General features: G+C 42.1%; 1 protein-coding gene and 1 pseudogene across 7 annotated transcripts in view; one reads left to right on the top strand and one right to left on the bottom strand.

Moving 5' to 3' along the window:
• Positions 1–6,779: 6,779 nt before the first annotated feature.
• Positions 6,780–6,897, top strand: LOC124796738 (annotated as a pseudogene).
• Positions 6,898–11,049: 4,152 nt separating this feature from the next.
• The window catches only part of LOC124795403 (cellular tumor antigen p53-like), a 145,763-nt gene continuing 137,301 nt past the window's right edge, over positions 11,050–19,511 (bottom strand). For all 7 annotated transcript variants that reach the window (XM_047259423.1, XM_047259420.1, XM_047259418.1 and 4 more), the window contains exons 7-9: positions 16,625–16,835; positions 11,578–11,715; positions 11,050–11,234 (exon numbers count right to left, since the gene is read on the bottom strand). In XM_047259423.1, the coding sequence (XP_047115379.1) occupies positions 11,199–11,234; positions 11,578–11,715; positions 16,625–16,835 (385 nt within the window). In that variant the 3' untranslated portion in view covers positions 11,050–11,198. The remainder of the gene's footprint in view (positions 11,235–11,577; positions 11,716–16,624; positions 16,836–19,511) is intronic.

The following is a 19,511-nucleotide window of genomic DNA, read 5'->3' as shown; positions in this document are numbered from 1 at the left end:
TGTGTGATGTACAGAAAGAGAGATTGGGGGGGGGGGGGGAGGGGGGGGGGGGGGTTGATCATGGTCAGTAGAACTGGTGTGGTGTCACCGCCAGACACCACACTTGCTAGGTGGTAGTTTAAATCGGCCGCGGTCCATGTAGTACATGTCGGACCCGCGTGTCGCCACTGTGATCGCAGACCTAGCGCCACCACCAAGGCAGGTCTCGTGATACGAGAGTGGACTCGACCCCAGTTGTACGAGAACCAAGCTACCGCCCAGTTGTACGCGAACCTAGCTATCGCCCAGTTGTACGAAGCCTTTCTCTCTCATTAGCCGAGAGACAGAATAGCCATCAGAAGTTAATGGCTACGAACTAGCAAGGAGTCATTTGTATCAGTGCCTATAGCTTCGAGTATTCAAGAGAGATGTATTCCAAGGAATCAATAAAAGATAAGTAAAAAGTATCTACATACTTTTCTTCTTATTCATTTATAAGTTCTCATGTTCCAGACTTCACGCCCGTCTGCGTATTGCCGTTCGTGCACTATCGGCCACAGCATTAGTCTAGCGTGCCTTTCTTTTGGCTACTACCGTGTGGCGTAACAGTCTTGTTACGTCACAACAGATTGGCGACGAGTAAAAACTTCTTTCTGATTGCTTACATTTAATTGTGTCATGGCTTCGCCACATTCTCCAGAAATACTGTCCGAATTTTATCGCTTGCAGAATCAGCAGACGCAGGCGTTACTGGATGCCCTTGGACAGCTCGTCCAGGGTCAACGTGCGCTGCACACCGATGCGGCCGCCGCCGCTTCTTCGCTACCGCTGCCACTGAACGCTGTTGCACCTCCCTTTCGACCATACGTGGCAGCCGATGAGACCTGGCAAGAGTGGTCTCGTCAGTTTGCATTTCACCTGGCTGCCTACAGAATTCAAGGTAATGAGCGGCAGCCGTTTTTGCTTTCTTGTGTCGGTGTGTCCACATACCGTGTGATAGTGAAATTGTTTCCCCGACGAGACGTAGCAACTCTGTCCTACGAGGAAATTTTGTCTGCATTAGATGTCTATTTCAAAGAAACAGTTAATGTGGTTGCAAAACGGTATACGTTTTTTCGTACAAAACGTACGGCCGGTCAAACTAATAGGGAGTGGGTAGCAACATTGCAAGGACTTACTAGGGACTGTGCCTTTGAATGTGACTGTGGTCTTTCTTATTCAGATACAATGGTGCGTGATGCAATTGCACAGAACGTTTCTGATGTTCGCATACGGGAGCAAATTTTGAAACTAGTTAATCCCTCCCTTCAACAAGTGATAGACATATTGGATAGACAGGACACCCTTGACTGTGCTCAGGAATCTTTTGAAACTTCGCCAGCTGTGTGTAACATTAACCGGCCCGCGGGGCGCGCTCGCGCAACGCGGCCCGGTCAACTGCCCTCGCGGCCGTCCGCACAGCGACCGCCGCGTGCTAACCCAGGTGTGCCGCGCCAGCCCACAAATGCAGTGAAATCATGCCCGCGGTGTGCTACTAGACATTCGCGTGAACATTGCCCGTCACGCCAAGCTATTTGCTTTTTCTGCAATAAGAAAGGACATGTTCAAAGTGTTTGCCAGAAAAAGCTCAGATCAGACAATCACGATCATTCCAGGCCCTTTGCTTTTCGCCGGAATCGAACCAAGGACACTCAGGCTCGTGGACCTTCGCCTATGGACATTCATGTCGTTAATTCCGCTTCGTACAGTGACACTTTCTCTAACAGTGACTGTGATCGTCCCACACAAACTGTGCGTCGACGTCGCCGGAAATCACGTCCATTAGCAAGTGATTCTGTACCAGTGTCTGTTCCAATTGCACAAAACAGTCGCTCTTGTCGTCAGCAGGACAATAAACTTTTTGTGGACTTAGACTTTGAAGGCAAAGTGATACCATTCCAGCTCGATACCGGAGCTGCAGTTTCATTGCTCAATCACGACACATACAAACAACTGGGCGCACCTCCGTTGCGTGCCGCAAATGTTAAGCTAACTACATATTCCGGACAGAAAATTCCTGTGTTAGGACAGTGCAGCCTTCTTGCACCATACAAGGGACAAACAAAACTTGTGTCATTTTACGTTCTTCGTTCTTCTTCTGCTGTGAATTTATTTGGTCTAGATTTATTTAAGTTGTTTAACATGTCTATTGTAAATCAGGTCCTATCAGTGAATCAGACTGTGCCTACAGACAGTGTTTCTCGGCTGTGTGACGAATTTGCAGACATATTTGCACCGGGCTTAGGTTGCGCTACAAACTATGAAGCACATTTAGAACTGAAGGTAAACGCGCAACCGAAATTTTTCAGGGCGCGCAATGTTCCCCACGCATTGCGTGATGAGGTCGCAAGAACGTTACACGATCTCGAATCACAGGGTGTAATTGAACGTGTGCAAGCTTCTCTCTGGGCCTCCCCCTTAGTCATTTTGCCAAAACCTTCCGGAAAATTGAGACTTTGCGTGGACTTCAAGGCCACAGTGAATCCACAGCTAGTGACTGCTACTTTTCCTTTGCCCCGTCCGGAAGATCTTTTTGCTAAACTGTGCCCGGGAAAATATTTTTCAAAGTTGGACCTAGCCGATGCGTACTTGCAAATACCGGTGGACGACGAATCCCAGCGCGTATTGGTGGTTAACACGCATCTTGGATTGTACCGCTTCAAAAGACTGCCATTCGGGTGTGCATCCGCCCCTGCCTTGTTTCAGCAATATTTACAAACTATTTGTGCGTCGGTCCCTACTGCAGCAAACTATCTGGACGATATAGTGATCTCCGGACAGACAGAAGAAGATCATCTTGCGAATTTACGAACATTATTTCAGGTCTTGCGGCAAAATGGTCTTCGCTTGAGGAAGGACAAATGTGTGTTTTTTGCTCGTGACTTACCATACCTGGGACATGTCATTAATGCCCAAGGCATACATCCGAGTCCAGAGCACCTCCGTGCCATACAAGACTTGCCGTCCCCTAAAAATCTGAAACAGCTACAGAGTGTGTTGGGTAAAATTAACTATTACCATAAATATGTGCGCAATGCCTCTTCCATTTCAGCTCCGCTTCATAGCTTACGCCGTAAAGGTGTTCCGTTCGTCTGGACGACGGAATGTGAACGCGCCTTTCGCCAGTTGAAATCGGCGTTGCTTTCTAATACTTGCCTTACGCCATTCGATCCCCAGAAACCCCTTTTGTTGATGGTCGATGCATCGGATTTCGGGATCGGTGCTGTGCTTGCGCACAAAGTTGGCTCCCATGATCGCCCTATTGCCTTTGCGTCCAAATTGCTCTCGTCTGCGCAAAGAAATTATTCACAGATAGAGAAAGAAGCTTTGGCTCTCGTGTTTGGTGTTACTAAGTTCCATGATTTCTTGTATGGTCGTCACTTTACCATCATCACAGACCACAAACCTTTGACATCGCTTTTTCATCCGACTAAGCCTGTACCTCCACGTACAGCGCAGAAATTCATTCGCTGGTCTATTTTCCTCTCGCAGTACCGCTACGATATCTTGTATCGGTCCACTGCTAAGCACGGGAACGCCGATGCGTTGTCCCGTTTGCCTGTTGCTGAGGATAAAGCATTCGATTCTTCCGAACTTGCTTGCATGTTCATTGATTCGGAAACCGATGACGTGGTCGAATCGTTTCCGATTGATTTTCGTCGTGTCGCTACAGCCACAGCTGCTGACCCTGTCCTTGCTACTGTTTTACGTTTTGTTGCTACGCAATGGCCTTTGTCAAAGTCTCGGATCGAGGATCCGTTGGTTCGCCGATTTTTTGCTCACAAGGAGAGACTTTTTGTTCGACGTGGTGTTTTGTTGTTGCGTTCTGATAATGATCAGTCCAGAGTCGTGGTCCCACGTTCGTTACAGTCCTCTGTTTTACGGCTTCTTCATCAAGGACATTGGGGTATAGTGCGAACGAAACAACTTGCTCGTCAGCACTGTACTTGGTTCGGAATCGATGCTGCGATTACGAATATGTGTTCTTCGTGCCCGGCGTGTGCCGAACAACAGTCCGCACCGCCGCGGAAAGTCTTTGCGTGGCCAAAAGCCACTTCCCCTTGGCAACGCTTGCACATTGATTTTGCTGGTCCATTCTGGAATGCTCGTTGGTTGGTTCTGGTCGACGCCTTCAGTAATTTTCCTTTTGTTGTCCGGATGTCTTCCACGACGTCCTCCGCCACCATCCAAGCGTTGTCTGCTATCTTTTGCATTGAAGGTCTTCCGCAGACTATTGTTTCCGACAATGGCCCACAATTCATGTCCGCAGAATTCCAGTCTTTCTGCCAGGCCAATGGTATTCAACATCTGACATCCGCGCCGTTTTCGCCTCAGTCCAACGGTGCCGCTGAACGATTGGTCCGGACTTTCAAGTCACAGATGTTGAAATTGAAAGAGTCGCATTCTCGGGAGGACGCATTGTTGCTCTTTTTGTCTTCGTATCGCTCTCAGCCCCGAGATGGTCGCTCGCCGGCTGAGTTGCTCCACGGTCGTCCTCATCGCACCTTGATGTCTTTGCTGCATCCGCCGCATCAGGTTCCTGCGCAGCGGCAGACTCCTGCTTTTGCTCCAGGCGACGTTGTATTTTATCGCAACTATCGAGGTTCACGGCGTTGGCTCGCAGGGCGCATTCTTCGCTGCCTCGGCCGCGCGATGTATTTGGTTTTGGGGGCCTCTGGTGAGGTGCGTCGGCATCTCAATCAGCTGCGCCTCTGTCGTCGCTCGGGTTCTGCCGCTCCCCGTCTGCTTTCAGCGACGGTGCCGTCCGGTCAGCGCCCTGGGGACCCATCTACTGGCTCGCCTCATCCCCAGGTGTTACCGACGATGCCTTCCGTTTTGCCCCATGGCGACGCGCCGCCGCCGCCGCAGCAGCAGCAGCAGCAGCAGCCGCCGCCGCCGCCGACCGCATTCGACGCTTCGTTGCAGCCGCCAGGCGCCTCACAGGGTCACGCGCCGCCGATCGCTTCCCGTGACCAGCTGTCCTCCGCCATGGAACTCCAGCCCGCTCCGGACCACATGACGTCATCGCGCGTCGGCTACCCCGACGCCATGGACATAGACCCTTCGGTCCCTAATGTCTTCTCACGGGCGCATACACCGCATGTTGACGTGCACCCTGGACTAGTTTTGCAGGCGTTTCCTAGCTCCCCTCGGACCGGATGGCCGGGTGCGGGTGGCACAGCCTCGCCTGTTGTTAGGCTCCCCACCTCATCGCATACGTCAACATGTGGTCCTCCCCACGGCGGGCGGAAGCCTTATTACACGACCGTTCGCCGATTTGCGGGGGAGGAATGTGGTGTCACCGCCAGACACCACACTTGCTAGGTGGTAGTTTAAATCGGCCGCGGTCCATGTAGTACATGTCGGACCCGCGTGTCGCCACTGTGATCGCAGACCTAGCGCCACCACCAAGGCAGGTCTCGTGATACGAGAGTGGACTCGACCCCAGTTGTACGAGAACCAAGCTACCGCCCAGTTGTACGCGAACCTAGCTATCGCCCAGTTGTACGAAGCCTTTCTCTCTCATTAGCCGAGAGACAGAATAGCCATCAGAAGTTAATGGCTACGAACTAGCAAGGAGTCATTTGTATCAGTGCCTATAGCTTCGAGTATTCAAGAGAGATGTATTCCAAGGAATCAATAAAAGATAAGTAAAAAGTATCTACATACTTTTCTTCTTATTCATTTATAAGTTCTCATGTTCCAGACTTCACGCCCGTCTGCGTATTGCCGTTCGTGCACTATCGGCCACAGCATTAGTCTAGCGTGCCTTTCTTTTGGCTACTACCGTGTGGCGTAACAGTCTTGTTACGTCACAACAACTGGTAGCATGGTTTTCAGTTCCAAAAGGGGCTACCATGGAGGAGGTGTTGAAAATTGTAGCACCCGAAGTAGATAAGATGCAAGTTGACAATGCAAAGATGACTAAGAGACTGGAAGCACTTTGTGCTAAAAAGATGGAAATAGCTTTTCACAATATGCCAGAGTTTGCAGAAATGATGAGCAGAAGACTCAATGGCTGGTGGATTAAAAACAGGGCTTGGGATATAAGGAATATGAAGATTTTGGGGAGGATGGAAAGAAAGGAAGCAGAAAGAAGGGAAAGAGAGGAAGCTGAGAGGCAAGAGAGAAGGAGAAAGTTGAAAGGGAGAGGAACAAGCCTGTGTGTATTTTACATGTTCATGCAGTATGTCTTGCTGATGTTAACATAGTTAAGCCTGTCACTCATGTGAAGAATATGATGAAACTTGACAACTAGTGGGATGATCTTTTAAGGGGGAGAATTAAAACATTTAATGAGGAGGCTATTAGCATTGTACAAATCCCTGAGACTTTATGCAATACATGGAGTGCTAACTCTGTGGATGTCAAAAGGAGTAACAGGAAAGTAACAGCTCTGATATCACATGGAATATGAATAAGCTGTACTACACAAGCACTAACTCACAACCTCAAAAAACGAGCTGCTGACATTTGCTGCTTAAGCTTTCTGCCGAAATTGACATATGATGACACAGAGAACTTATGGAGAACAAGATTCCAGGAAGGGGAAAACAGTTGTCAGTGGATTGTTGCTGCAAGGTTTGTACACTTTAAGGGACAAGCCAGTTGAATTGCAAATAAAACTACTATGGTTTACTTTGTATGATATAGTGCCACAAGGCACCACACAGTTGCTTTGGGTGAATAGGAGTACCAAAATACCTAACATCGTGAGAGGAAAACAGTCTGAGATTAATATTACAGCGAGATTGCTAAGTGCCAATGGTGTTGCCACAGTGGTAACACCGGTTCCCGTCAGATCACCGAAGTTAAGCACTGTCGGGCTAGGCTAACATTCAGATGGGTGACCATGAGGTCTTCCGAGTGCTGTTGGCAAGTGGAGTGCACTCAGCCCTTTTTAGGCAAATGAGGAACTACTCAATTGAGAAGTAGTGGCTCAGGTCTTGTAAACTGACATACAGCTGGGAGAATGGTGTACTGACGACATGCCCCTCCATATCCGCATCCAGTGACGCCTGCGGGCTGAGGATGACATGGCGGCCGGCTTGTACCATTGGGCCTTCATGGCCTGTTTGGGCAGAGCTTAATTTTACAGAGAGATAAGTGGGACTACCAGTCAACAAATTGTGATTGTTAGTATGATATGTGAGCATTGTGTGAAGATAGATTTGGGAAAATGTTTTCTAGGAAAGTGAACAGGGAACTGTTGTCGCTGGGACAGTGGTCTCCTATGCTGCTCATGGCACACTCACTGTGTGGTGCATGTAATTAGTCGCAACTGTCGGTATTCTAGTGCATATACACCAGGATTTGCTGGCTGGATGCCAGCTGATACCGCTCCAGTCTCTCTATGTTCTGTGAGGAGCACGGTTGGGACACCAAAGCACTCGAGTGTGGAGTCACGAGTTGTAATAAAGTGACTGCCACCAGTGTGCATCCTCTCGATGATCCTCTGCTGCTGCCTGATCCTGCACAAAAGTGGCCCACCATTGCTGGGCCAACTTTATAAGTATCAGGACAAAATTAAGGCAAACATTAACTAACCCCTGTGCTCACTAATGGATGAAGTTTCCTGAGAAGTACATCATGCAACTGAGGCATTTTTAAGTAGGAGATGAAGTACTGATATGTAATCATCTCAAGTCATCAGTGCTGAACAAAAAAGCAGAGAAGTCTGAACACAGTTGCATACCTATTGTACAACCTGAACTCAGGAAAAGTGAAATGACTGTATTGTTATCAAATCTTAAGAAGTTTTCAAGACATCTTATGCCAATGGAACTGCTCTGCAATTTTTAAGAGATACATAAAATACTATCATGGAAACTGTACAAAGGAGCAGAATTGTCACATAGAAATTAGAATGTTCAGATATGTTTAATGACTAGTTATTAAAGCAACACCATAAGAGTGTATATAAACTTAAATTTTCAAATGATTTGTTTTTCTCTACTTCTCATTCTTTATTTTATCGAGTGGTTCAATGTTTAGACAAAACTGATAAATATAGTATTCTGAAAACACATTACTTTATGATTAAGTGGAATGACTTTGATGAATGTGAGCACACATAAAGAGCAAACAATATGTTATGTTATACACATACACACATGTTACATTGAGGCTATACAATACTGAATTCTGTGGTAAAGTAGCATCATGATTATTGAATCCATGCAATTCTTGGATACTGAATTACACTGATCTCGGAGTCATTTGCTTACTAATTACAGTGTTATGTCTTGGATACCCCAGACAAATGTGTGACTACATGTGTGTCCATGATGTAGAGTGATACTTCACTATTATGTTCAGTTATGTTTATGAATTGTTTAGTCTACTAAGATGAGATATTGTGTGTTAGTCAATAAGTATTATAACTAGACGACATGTTCAATGACTTAAAGAGAATTCAGGGGGCCACACTTGTTTATTAGAGATGCTATCGCGAGAGTAAAGGTGCCCATTCAGAGCCCAACCTGTCAGGTGATCCACTAACCAACCATAGCTACAACCTATCCGATTGTGTGTGTGTGGACACAGGCAACTGATTGGCAGACACTACCTGCCTGTACTGACAGAGTGTGGCCTGACAGGTAGTGGTCAGAATAAGCAGGTGGCGGCTCAATGGATGGACTGATGCACCTGAAACATGGACCCAACAGAAAGTTCATCGCCCACATACAGGTGAGTGGGACAGGATTGACCTCAATGGTGGGTCGGTCAGCCTGTGTAAGGGGACCTTAAAGTCGAACAGACTATAGTCATACATACAGTAAACAGGCACTGGCTTGTGAAGGGAGGGAGGGAGGGAGAGAGAGTTATTTAGTACTCACCAATGTGGAAATAAGTTAAGAATTCGTGCAGCAGGTGATAAACGAGGTCTAAGGAAGTATAGAAAGTGAGCAAGTATTTACTATTTGCACATGACACTGAAGCACCCAGTGCAGGGAGGACTGTGCCTAAAACTACCCCCCTCCCAAAGAAAAATCCAGAATGAAATATGCAATTTCAATTTACATGTACTTGTCTATACAAACAATGAACTGTAAATATGTTATGTAATATAAAGTTGTGTGTTTATGCCCTTACTACGTAGGTGTAAGCTATATCAGTAGGACAGAGCATAGAAATATAAGACTTGATTACCACATGAATCACCAAACCCTTTTTGGTACAGGAAAGTACTGTAAGTTAATTAATTGGTAAAATATTCATACACATGTGGATTATGTTTCACAATCTGATTGACTTGTTGCTAACAACAACTGCGTGATAGAAGATTTCATGTCATCTATTTACACCAACTAACATCACAATCACTGCCAATGCCATAAGCTGTTGCCGAGTCCACCACCATAGCATGATAATGTGCTTGTGAATTTCTGGTTGATGCCCTGCTAGTGTTGGATTTACCATTCAATCCTTTTCCAGCTCGCCGCAGCAGTTTTGAAGAGGAACAATTTCTGGGACTGGAAATTAAATCATCTATCATACCACTCCCTTCAGCTTAACAAACACTTCCTAGCAGTGACACATAAGCACGCTTCCACAAAAAAAAGAAAGGTTGTCTTACTGGTCCTGGGGCCAGTGTAATGCCCCAAGGTGGAGAACCTTTTCAATTACACAGATTCTAAGCAAAGATATGAGTGGACCAGCCCTCAGCTGTGATGTTAATTTTCAATGGTGTTAAAAAATTTCTTGTTTAACATTTTTTTGGAACCAAATGAAGATTCTTACAGATGAATACATCACTGTCTGGCATTCTGGTTGTTGCTGTAGACAGATATTCTAGCTGTAGACATATTATTATTATTATTATTATTATTATTGTGAAGAAGGACTTAACATTGTTAAAATGAAAAGGGTGGTTGTATATTATTTATTAATTACAAATACAACTGATCTTGGTCTAAATGAAATGTTGTGATCTTATAGTTTTAGCACCAGCAAAGAGCACCAGATGTTTTCTGCCAAGAGGAAAGTGATGGCTACAACAAGACAAGAAGGAAACTTCAATTAATTTGCATCAAATTCCAGAGCCACCATGACACACGGTAGCCTTGTAAGAGTTGCTCTGCTTTTTGATATTCTCCAAATGGAGGCGATACCTTTCTCGTATTATGCCGGTTTATGTTGTCACCTTCATTTCCTGAGAAAATTCTTTTCTGTCTCTGGTCTCAGTGGTCATGCGATTCCTAACGGATAAGAAATGTACACATGGTCTATAGTATGCTGCAATGCGATGTTTACTCAATCACTCAATTAGCTAACTTTGACTAACTGTCATCGTCAAGCACATTTGTAACGTCTGTATTTCATGCCATTTTCAAATCACTTCCAATTACAAGTAAAAAGTAGCCATATTCTGTCATTTTATGAAAGGATACACATTACAGTGACATCTTTTAAGATCGTATTCTGAACTTTGCTCTATGTACAATAACATGGTAACGCCAAGTTCGAAAGAAACGTCTCCATGCATTCATATAATTGATATGCCTAGCTGGGCAATGGATCCACGTTCTGCAGTGTGGATGCCCAAATACGTCCGATCTCCTGTAGGAATCGGAGTAGCGAACATGGTGTCAATGAACAGGGACTGCGGACAGGTGGCACTCAATGGGACTGCGCATCGGCCGTGAGGCATGCTGAGATAGTTCATGCAATTACGATGACACTGTGTCCTGGATGGTGCAGTGGTTAATGTACCTGCTTGGTATGCAGGAGATCCTGGGTTCAAATCATGGTCCAGTGCACATTTTCCCTCGTTGCTGGTGATTCTGCATAATGTCCTGCTGCAGTTGATAGCAATGATCCCCTTCAGTTCACATATAATGTTTCACAGCTGCAGATTCTGCGTTGTGTCTGTTCTTTCATTCACATGCCGCCTATCAGTTCTGATGTTACTCAAAACTTCAGTTATCATCCCTGTTCATTTCTAAAATCTGTCAACACAGCATGCAAGTACAAAATACAGGAAGCGTGAGAGGTACAAAGTTCAAAAGAAAGAAGGCCATCTGTTCCTTTATTTATAATCAAAATACGAAAATATTTGTTTTATTAGAAAATTATGAAAATATTCCAGAAATCTGTCATGGATTCAACCAACAAACACTAAACTGTCAACAGTGTGCTGAACATACACAGTATTTTGAACATGAATAGAACACATGTTAATGAAATCTTCGCAATAATTCTTCTTCGGGGGTCTGTAAACACACACATATACATAAAAAGTAATTAGTCCACTGAAAACACAAATTAATAGTACACACCATAAAAAATATTCAGAAATTTGTACCAGAAAGGACATCATCAAATTAGTCTAATTAAATGGAAAATGGTATGAACTAAATATATCATGGAATTCAAGTGAAAGGACATATTTTGCCATGTGAGCATTTAGAATATGTGGCTGTGTAAGACCTTGCACTTATGGTTTAAACCATTAACATAACCACTAATTTTAAAAGATAAGTTTCAATTGAAGGCACTTTTTCTAGTCATGGCTTACACAAATACTTGTATAACTAGATACAACATACTGCCTACCTCTATTATACTGTTGTATATAGCAAGAAGTGATTTGTCTTGGTCACTCAGCTGCCTCTCCTGCTTGCCAACATCTCTATATATTAAATCAGAAGCAAACTTGGCCAACTCTTTTATGTGGCATACTTTAACGGGTATCTGTAAGAAGATAATACAAGCTGTCTTTAAAAAAATAAAGAGAGGGAGGGAGGGAGGGAGGGAGGGAGAGGGGTAGGGGGAGAGGGAGAGAGAGGGAGAGAGAGAGAGAGAGAGAGAGAGAGAGAGAGAGAGAGAGAGAAGTGTCGAGTACTTTGAGAGGTGGTATTACTCATTGGAACAAGAAAAATAAGTCCAATAAACAATAGTCCAGAAATGCATACTTTCTGCAATAAACACGTATTTACAGGAAGTGTTCAACATGGCGCCAATTCATTGACAATGCACCCGTCTGCCTTCTGGCATAAGGAATGATGTACCCTTTGAAGTATATCCGGTTCTAGTTGCACCTGCTGTCCACATTGAAGATGTGACCCTTTAGTGTCTGCACACTGTTGATTGGCCTGGCTCAGACCAATTCCTTCAAGTGTCCCCATAACCAAAAGTCTCAGGGATTAAGGTCTGGGGAACAAGCAGGCCAAGGCGTGGCCCCACCTCCCTCCCCAGACCAATCAAGTGGCCCTGAAATGTCTGCGTCCGATGTTTGCGCACACTGTGATGAAAGTGTGCTTGTGCACCATCACATGTGAACCACATTTGTGTTCGTAGTTGCAATATATTAATGAGAAAGTTCAGATAATGCACCCCAGTTAACCTTTGTGGTAACATGTACGGCCCTATTAATCTATCCCCAAGTATGCCTGCCCACATGGTGTTTGAGAACTGGTGTTGATGACCCTTTCCTGAATTGCTTGGGGATTTACATCTGCCCACACATGCTGGTTATGGAAATTCACACCACCTTCTCTTATGAACCCTGCCTCATCAGTAAATAAGATCTTGGATGTGAACAAAGGATCTGCAGCACACTTCTACAACAGCCATTTACAGAACCGCCATCTGCAATGATGATCCTGTGGCCTCAGGGCCTGAATGTCCTGTGAATGATATGAGAACAGCAATCATTCGTGAAGTATCCCCAACATAAGAGAGTGAGATGTGTGTTCTGCTGCTGCTAATTGTCGCACAGTGGTACCAGGGGCTTCTTCCAACAAATGTAGCACCTGCACCTCCACGTCATGTGTGCCAACTGTGCGGGGCCTTCCACTGTCAGTCCCCGAGGTGCAACGGTACCTGTGCCCCTGACACTGGAAAAGTCTGCCAAATAGCTTATCAGAGGGTGCTCTGCACCATGGATATTTCTCAGTGTAGAGGGCACAGGCTCAGAGGCTATGTCCGTTTGCTAACACGCAGCAGAATAACATATCTGCCATTTCACTTGTTGAGTAGTAGGCTTCCACTGCTAAAAAATGGTAGAAGAGAGAAAATGTACATTTACTACACCATTTACATATACAAACAGCACAATAAGAGTAACACGTAAGTGAATTTGTGTTTGGAAGAAGCTAAAACACCACGTACATATACAGGGTTGACAGTACTGTGCAATAAGGCACACACACGACGAAAACTAACGTAGCCTACAATACGACTCAAACCACACAACTGACTGCAGATAACCTAATGGTATGTAGATTACCGTGAGTAAGACATCATAATACCCTGCTGACACATTTAATGTAGTGCCAATGCAATGACTGTGCTAATATCCACAACCGAGCGTGGTGCAGCCCTTCCTACAAACACATGTTTATCTCAGAAAGTATGTGTTTCTGGACCCATGTTAACTGGACTTATTTTTCTTCTCTCAAAGTATTCGACACATTTTTTTGAACATCCTGTGTATTAAGAATAAACAATAAAATTTCACACAGGAAGAAAAGCAAAATAACAAGTATTCAAAAGAAATCAGATCAAAACTGTAACTAAATAAGTTCTTCATTTCAATGCCTTGATGTCTGGTCCTCAGAATCAGTGTTGTCTCTCCACAGTCCCCAGCAGCATCTATTACCTGATATGGACAGAACACACAATTTTTGAAGAGAAAATCACATGCAACTGTGAAGATTAAATCTGGAAAAAATATGCAATATGGCTCTCATTCAGTTCACTAAAATAATACTTCATCACAACAGGCAACACTCCTACAGAAAATTTTTATTATCCTTAACCAAAATCGATTAGGCCATTGTCAATGCAATCGTTACAGAATGATTACAAAGTAACCTTTATTTTTTAATTTCATAATCAGATAAATAAAATTAAAGGGTTGGCGATGCACTCGTATAGTACTGCCTCTTAGCAACAATGTGCAAAATGTTTGTGTGTACATTAAATGAGCATGGAAAGTGGGTAGAAACCCTAGCTTGAGAAGTGGGTAGACATCCCATCCCCTCTTACCAGTCTCCAACATCTTTAATAAATACAGCTAGCACATTCGAGACTGATGTAGATGATCTTTCATTCTAGTATATGGTAACTTTACCGTATTTGGTTAAGTTAACAAGTATAACATGTAGTGTTAGGCTGCCCTTACAACTGAGATCCGATGACCAGATCTTCTAAAGACTGTATCCTTTGATATCCCAGTCAATTTTTATTACGATACTTCTGAAAAATTTTGTCACCTTTTGACCCATGCGTTAGCAGGACGCTTATTGTAAACTGGAAATGATAAGATGTTATTATGACCCATACAGTATAACAACACTCATACTAGTTAATAACACAATTTTTTCTAATTGTAGTACATTATAATCAAGGAATCCAAGTTCCAAATAGTTCAAAACTTCTCTCAAATATATTTAAGTTGCTATTGTACAGTTTTATAGCTCTGCTCGAGGAACAGTTTCCAATTGCTGTGCACATCTGCAGAGGGAAAGTGATATTTGAGCAACCATTCTGCTAGCCCAAATCATTAGAATTGGCAATAAATTGCAAATGAGATGATTCAAACTGGTCACAGACAGTTTCAATCAGAAAGAGCCTTATGTATTTCCTTAAAATATCTCAAACTGGAAGTAAGTGGCACAAATCAATTAAAATAAAACATGGTCATTTCTGATTACATTACTGAATTATCTGTAGTGTGTAGGCCAATGACTGACTGGGTGTGTTAGACTACAAATCAAATTAAAGAGTTTGAGATTCGACCCTCAATCGATTACAAGAGGAAAACTGGAAACAAAACCTAAAGTTATCACAAAATCTGCATAAATTCTGGTTTTACATGGTTTACAGTGAGCAGAAACAAAGTAGTGACAGTTCAATAAGATGTGAACATCAGTGATATAGTTGCTCGGATGAAAGGGCACTGGACATATGCTGTGGTCAAACACGGTCTGAAAAGCTTGTGCCAAGGGCTGAGCAGTCTCATGCACTATCCTCTACGCAATGAGAACAGCTGACACTTATTGTATCTGGTGGGTCGCTGGAATTTGTGTATGCAATGGCCTAATTGGCTAACTTCAATGCTAATTAACTTAGACACAGTGCAATGTATCAAATTTTTTCCTTAACATTTCTTTCTCAACATAACCTACCCTGCAACACTCTTACAAGCTCTTCAGACTGTTTATGATCACCCTGTATACTGTGGTTGTACGGGAGTTTTGTGTTGTCAACCAGCATTTAGATTTAAAGGTGGGGACCACTCTGGAGAGATCAAAACTGAGTTGGATGCAGTTCTCGTGGGCTCTGGACTAACACTGCAGCCCATTAGGTTTTGGATTAATGAGTTTAAATGTGGGTGTGGAAACATTGAATATGTGAAGTGATCCTGCAACCCAATTGAATTTATCACAACAGACATCATCAAAAAATCCTTTATTTTGTAGTGCATGACCAACAAATGAAATGTGTAATAAATGAGGCCAGAGTCAGAAACATGTGAGGTTGAATTATAAAGTGTGAAATAGCACATTGAGGGAACTATTTTGTTGGAACAGGAATGTTGAATTATCCATGGCTTTCTTGGAGTGCGTGGAATTTAACACTTGTCAGTACTATCAAAGGAATGAGTGTGATACAGTTGAGACAGGTTTTCCATTGTTTGAAGATGAGTAAATCCAATTAAAGGAAGTCATCTTTTACAACAGAGGAACCTCAATATCTTTCAAGATTAATTTTGCTGTAAATACTTACATTTACATCAAGTACAGTTAGCTTACAGTTTAATTTCTCTGGGTGATCATGGCTGCAGTATGTCTCTCACCCTACAGTCTGATATCCAACCATTAGGATCACGGCCAGATCTAGTAGGAATAATGATATGAAGCTTAACAAAATGCACAAGATAGGTGAGATGGCAAGGTTTTCGAACAATTGTGTTCACAGTCTTAAAAAAAGTAAGTTTGAAATATGATATGAAGTAACTAATTTTTAAAAATACCTACAGCATACAGCACGATGAAGTCTAGCCGGGTGTACACAATATTGTAACCAGACTCCAAAGTTATATGCAGCATTCCCAGTGGAACTTGCTCCAAATTCTGACAGATCTTTTTTATTAAACTCCAATTACTCCTAGCAACTTACCCTGAAAATTTCACACTATAGATAATCCGACAAGAAAAAGACCCATTTTATGAGAATAGGTGAATGGGCAGGAAAGCAATACCTGCATTCAAGAGATCGTTTAACTCTGAACAAATTTCATGCTAGCTGTATGAGAGGTTACCTACATCTGTTGAAAACAATCTACTCAGTTACTACAAACTGTGGACAAATGCTAACAAAGTAACAGAAAGTATGGCATGCCTGCTCTAAAAATTGTCACTTTAATACAATACTGAAAGTGTACACACTATACTGAGAGGAACACTGTTCCACTGTTACCAAATGCTAATGTTTGTAGAATATGGTTGACTGAATGGTTTCACCTACCTGCCAATGACACATTGTATTTTCTGCACTTTCCAATGTTGCCCTTTATTTCACCTCATCCCTTATACATGAACATATTTTCCATGCCACTTATTCAATCAGAAAATAAAGCAACAAAAGTACTTGCCTTAACAATTGCAGCCTCTCCTGGCTCGGGTTTTACAACTTTTTTTGGAGGTTCATTTGATTCTGTGATTTTAAAAGGCCTCTTTGTTGCATGCACTTTCTCTTCTTTTATTTTCTTCCCTTCCTTCATTTTCTTCTCTTCTTTCTCCTTATCACGTTTTGGACAGCTACAAACCCGCACATTCATAAACTGCCGCCCAAGAACATCTCCCCTATAAAGAGAAGATTTTTATATATACTGGCAGATAAACACTCAATATTCTGGTTGCTGTCATCAAAAACTAAAATGACCCTTTGGAACAAAAAGACTATGCATCAGAAAATGGTATCCCATCCAAAGATGTGCAACATTTTCCTGACTTGTCTTTTCATCATTTCTTTCAACAAAAAATTGTTGCCCCTCATTTTTAGGCACTTGTCCACAACCTTCTAATCTACCTTGTTACGAAAACAAGCCAGTATTTTCCATATAGCAACATAGTGGTTTTTTTTCAGATTGCCTCCAGCATGCCCTAATACCTGCCCTCTCTTGAATTTTAATATTAGTGAGAGGATGATTGAAACAGTTTTTAGAATTTAACTGGAGTTCACTAATCAAATCAGAACAGGGTACAAAATCTCTCACTTGGTTGCACCTTGAAAGGCAGAAATTGGAAGCCATCAGCTTGCCCAATGTGCCCCTTACTAAAGGTTACATAGTATACCATATATACATTTTGTCTCTTTAGTTCATTGCATTACAAACAGGAAAAGTAAAAAAAAAAATTTTTTTATTTGAGTCAGACAAGTTTGTAAAAATGTCTTATTTGGGCCACAGGGATCTTTCTGGAAATCATCATATAAGGAAATTATTGAAGTTCCAAGTTATTAGAATAATCTCCACAAAATAGGTTTTCTTCCCATGCTTTCTGACAACAAGTACGTCAGTACCGGTATTTAATCATTAATCACTGAAATTTTAGTAACAAAATAAGGAGCAAGGAATAAGAAAAAACAATTAGTCTACTTTGTTGCAGTGTTTCATCAATAGCAACTTCTAAAGAACTAAACAAGTACTAGAATATTAAATTTTTCTCAAAACTTATGCATGCCAGCAAAAATGTACCCATTAAAGTAATGGTTATATGACAGGGGAGAGAGGACGAGTTTTATTATGTCAAGATATGTAGTGCCTGAATTTATAATCAGTTTATAAATCATAATGAAGTGCTCTCATTTACTGATAACTGCCACAACTAAATTTAAATGCTCAGAGCAAACACAGTCGCCACAGTACAACCATTATTCTGTGAATATGAAGAAAGTTAAATAATGAATGTCTTTCAGAGTCAGTGGGAAAAAAAATAGCAACACCAAGCAGATAACTTCAAATAATGGCAAATGATGTTTCCATAATAAACTTGCCAAACTGACTTACTAAAGTTTGCAAATGCTTACTCAGTGTTTTGTAACGTTCCTTACATAACAATTACTTGTATGTTGAAAAGCATCAACTTCTCAAACAATTAAATTTTTGACTCGTCACTGAAATTGAATCTCTACTGACATAATTTAACAAATGAATAACTTAAGTATGCTGTGCTATAAAGTGTCAACAAAACAATGAAATTGAAGCCTGTCAAGAAAATGTTGAAGTTGCACTTAAAATGCTAAACTCAGTGCCTCATCTGCTTCACAGCCTTTAGCATCACATACAGCACACATTATATTCAAATTCATCTGTGACACAAACCTTTAAGACATAATCACGGATGATACCTCAGCAGCTAACAAAGCCATCTATTTAAACTTGCCTTGGTGCATTATGATACTTATCCTATAATCTAAATCATTGGTATTTACTGTTATTCTTCCTTTTTAAATATTTTGTCAATTTAAAATAATTCTGGTACTGTTAAGATGACACCTCCTTCACCCAAGGTGTGAACACGACTACTGTACTTGTCACAACCTCTTCTGAAAGGTGTAAATCATTAACAATCATATTAACGATGAACTATTACTAAAATATTGCTCTACTGGTGAGGTACCATATGCAACTAAACAAGGACTGGAACACATTTGATTTGTTTGTTGCATCATGAGCAGCAGTCACTTGAAGTTGAGAGGCAGCTCACTGACACAGCACAGAACAGACACACAAGACTCGGACTACCTTGACAAGCCTAATTCTCTCATAATGAACCACCTCTAATATTTATGAAAAGTAATGGTCTTGGACAATTGTGCTTCTATCATAAAAAAGAGGAATGTACAAAGACTGTGGCTTTTAAGAGCCTTTTACTCATTTGCCTGCAGTGCGATTTTCATTAGTAGCAATATATCCAGAAACAACAAAAGCTCAAAAATGCAAACAGTGCAACAAGCTTCTAGTGAGATAAATTTATTTTCAGAACACATGTTGAATACCACTTTGACAACTACTATATACCTTATGTGCCATACACCTCTTAGTGCAGCACACCTTTCATTTCACCGTTTTAAAGTAGCTTAGAGGTACTCAACAATTTAAATCTTGTAAATGTTTTCAGTATCATTAACAATTTTTCAGAAGGTTACTGAATGAAAGTTTGCAACAGAAAATAATAATAACAGTTATTAATAAACTATTGTTCATAAAAATTCATGCTGAATTCCCAGACTGATTTTAAATGTGTAAGGTAGAGTAGGGTTCAATCTCGAATATATGCCTTCTGTAAACAATGGTCTCTTAGTTATGCATGGATATTTTATATGTGCATTGTCCATAAAGGCAAGTGTTTGAAAGAAAATATCACAACAGCTTACATATCACAGTAGATTGAAAAATTCAGCCTGGTAACATGCACAGCCCAAAAGTCGGTTGTAAAAAGCTTAAAGACTGGTAAGTAAAACAGACAAATATGGAC

Source organism: Schistocerca piceifrons, chromosome 4 (assembly GCF_021461385.2).
Source record: "Schistocerca piceifrons isolate TAMUIC-IGC-003096 chromosome 4, iqSchPice1.1, whole genome shotgun sequence".
In the NCBI taxonomy this organism is placed as follows: domain Eukaryota; kingdom Metazoa; phylum Arthropoda; class Insecta; order Orthoptera; family Acrididae; genus Schistocerca; species Schistocerca piceifrons.
This window is presented reverse-complemented; position numbering and strand designations above follow the sequence as displayed.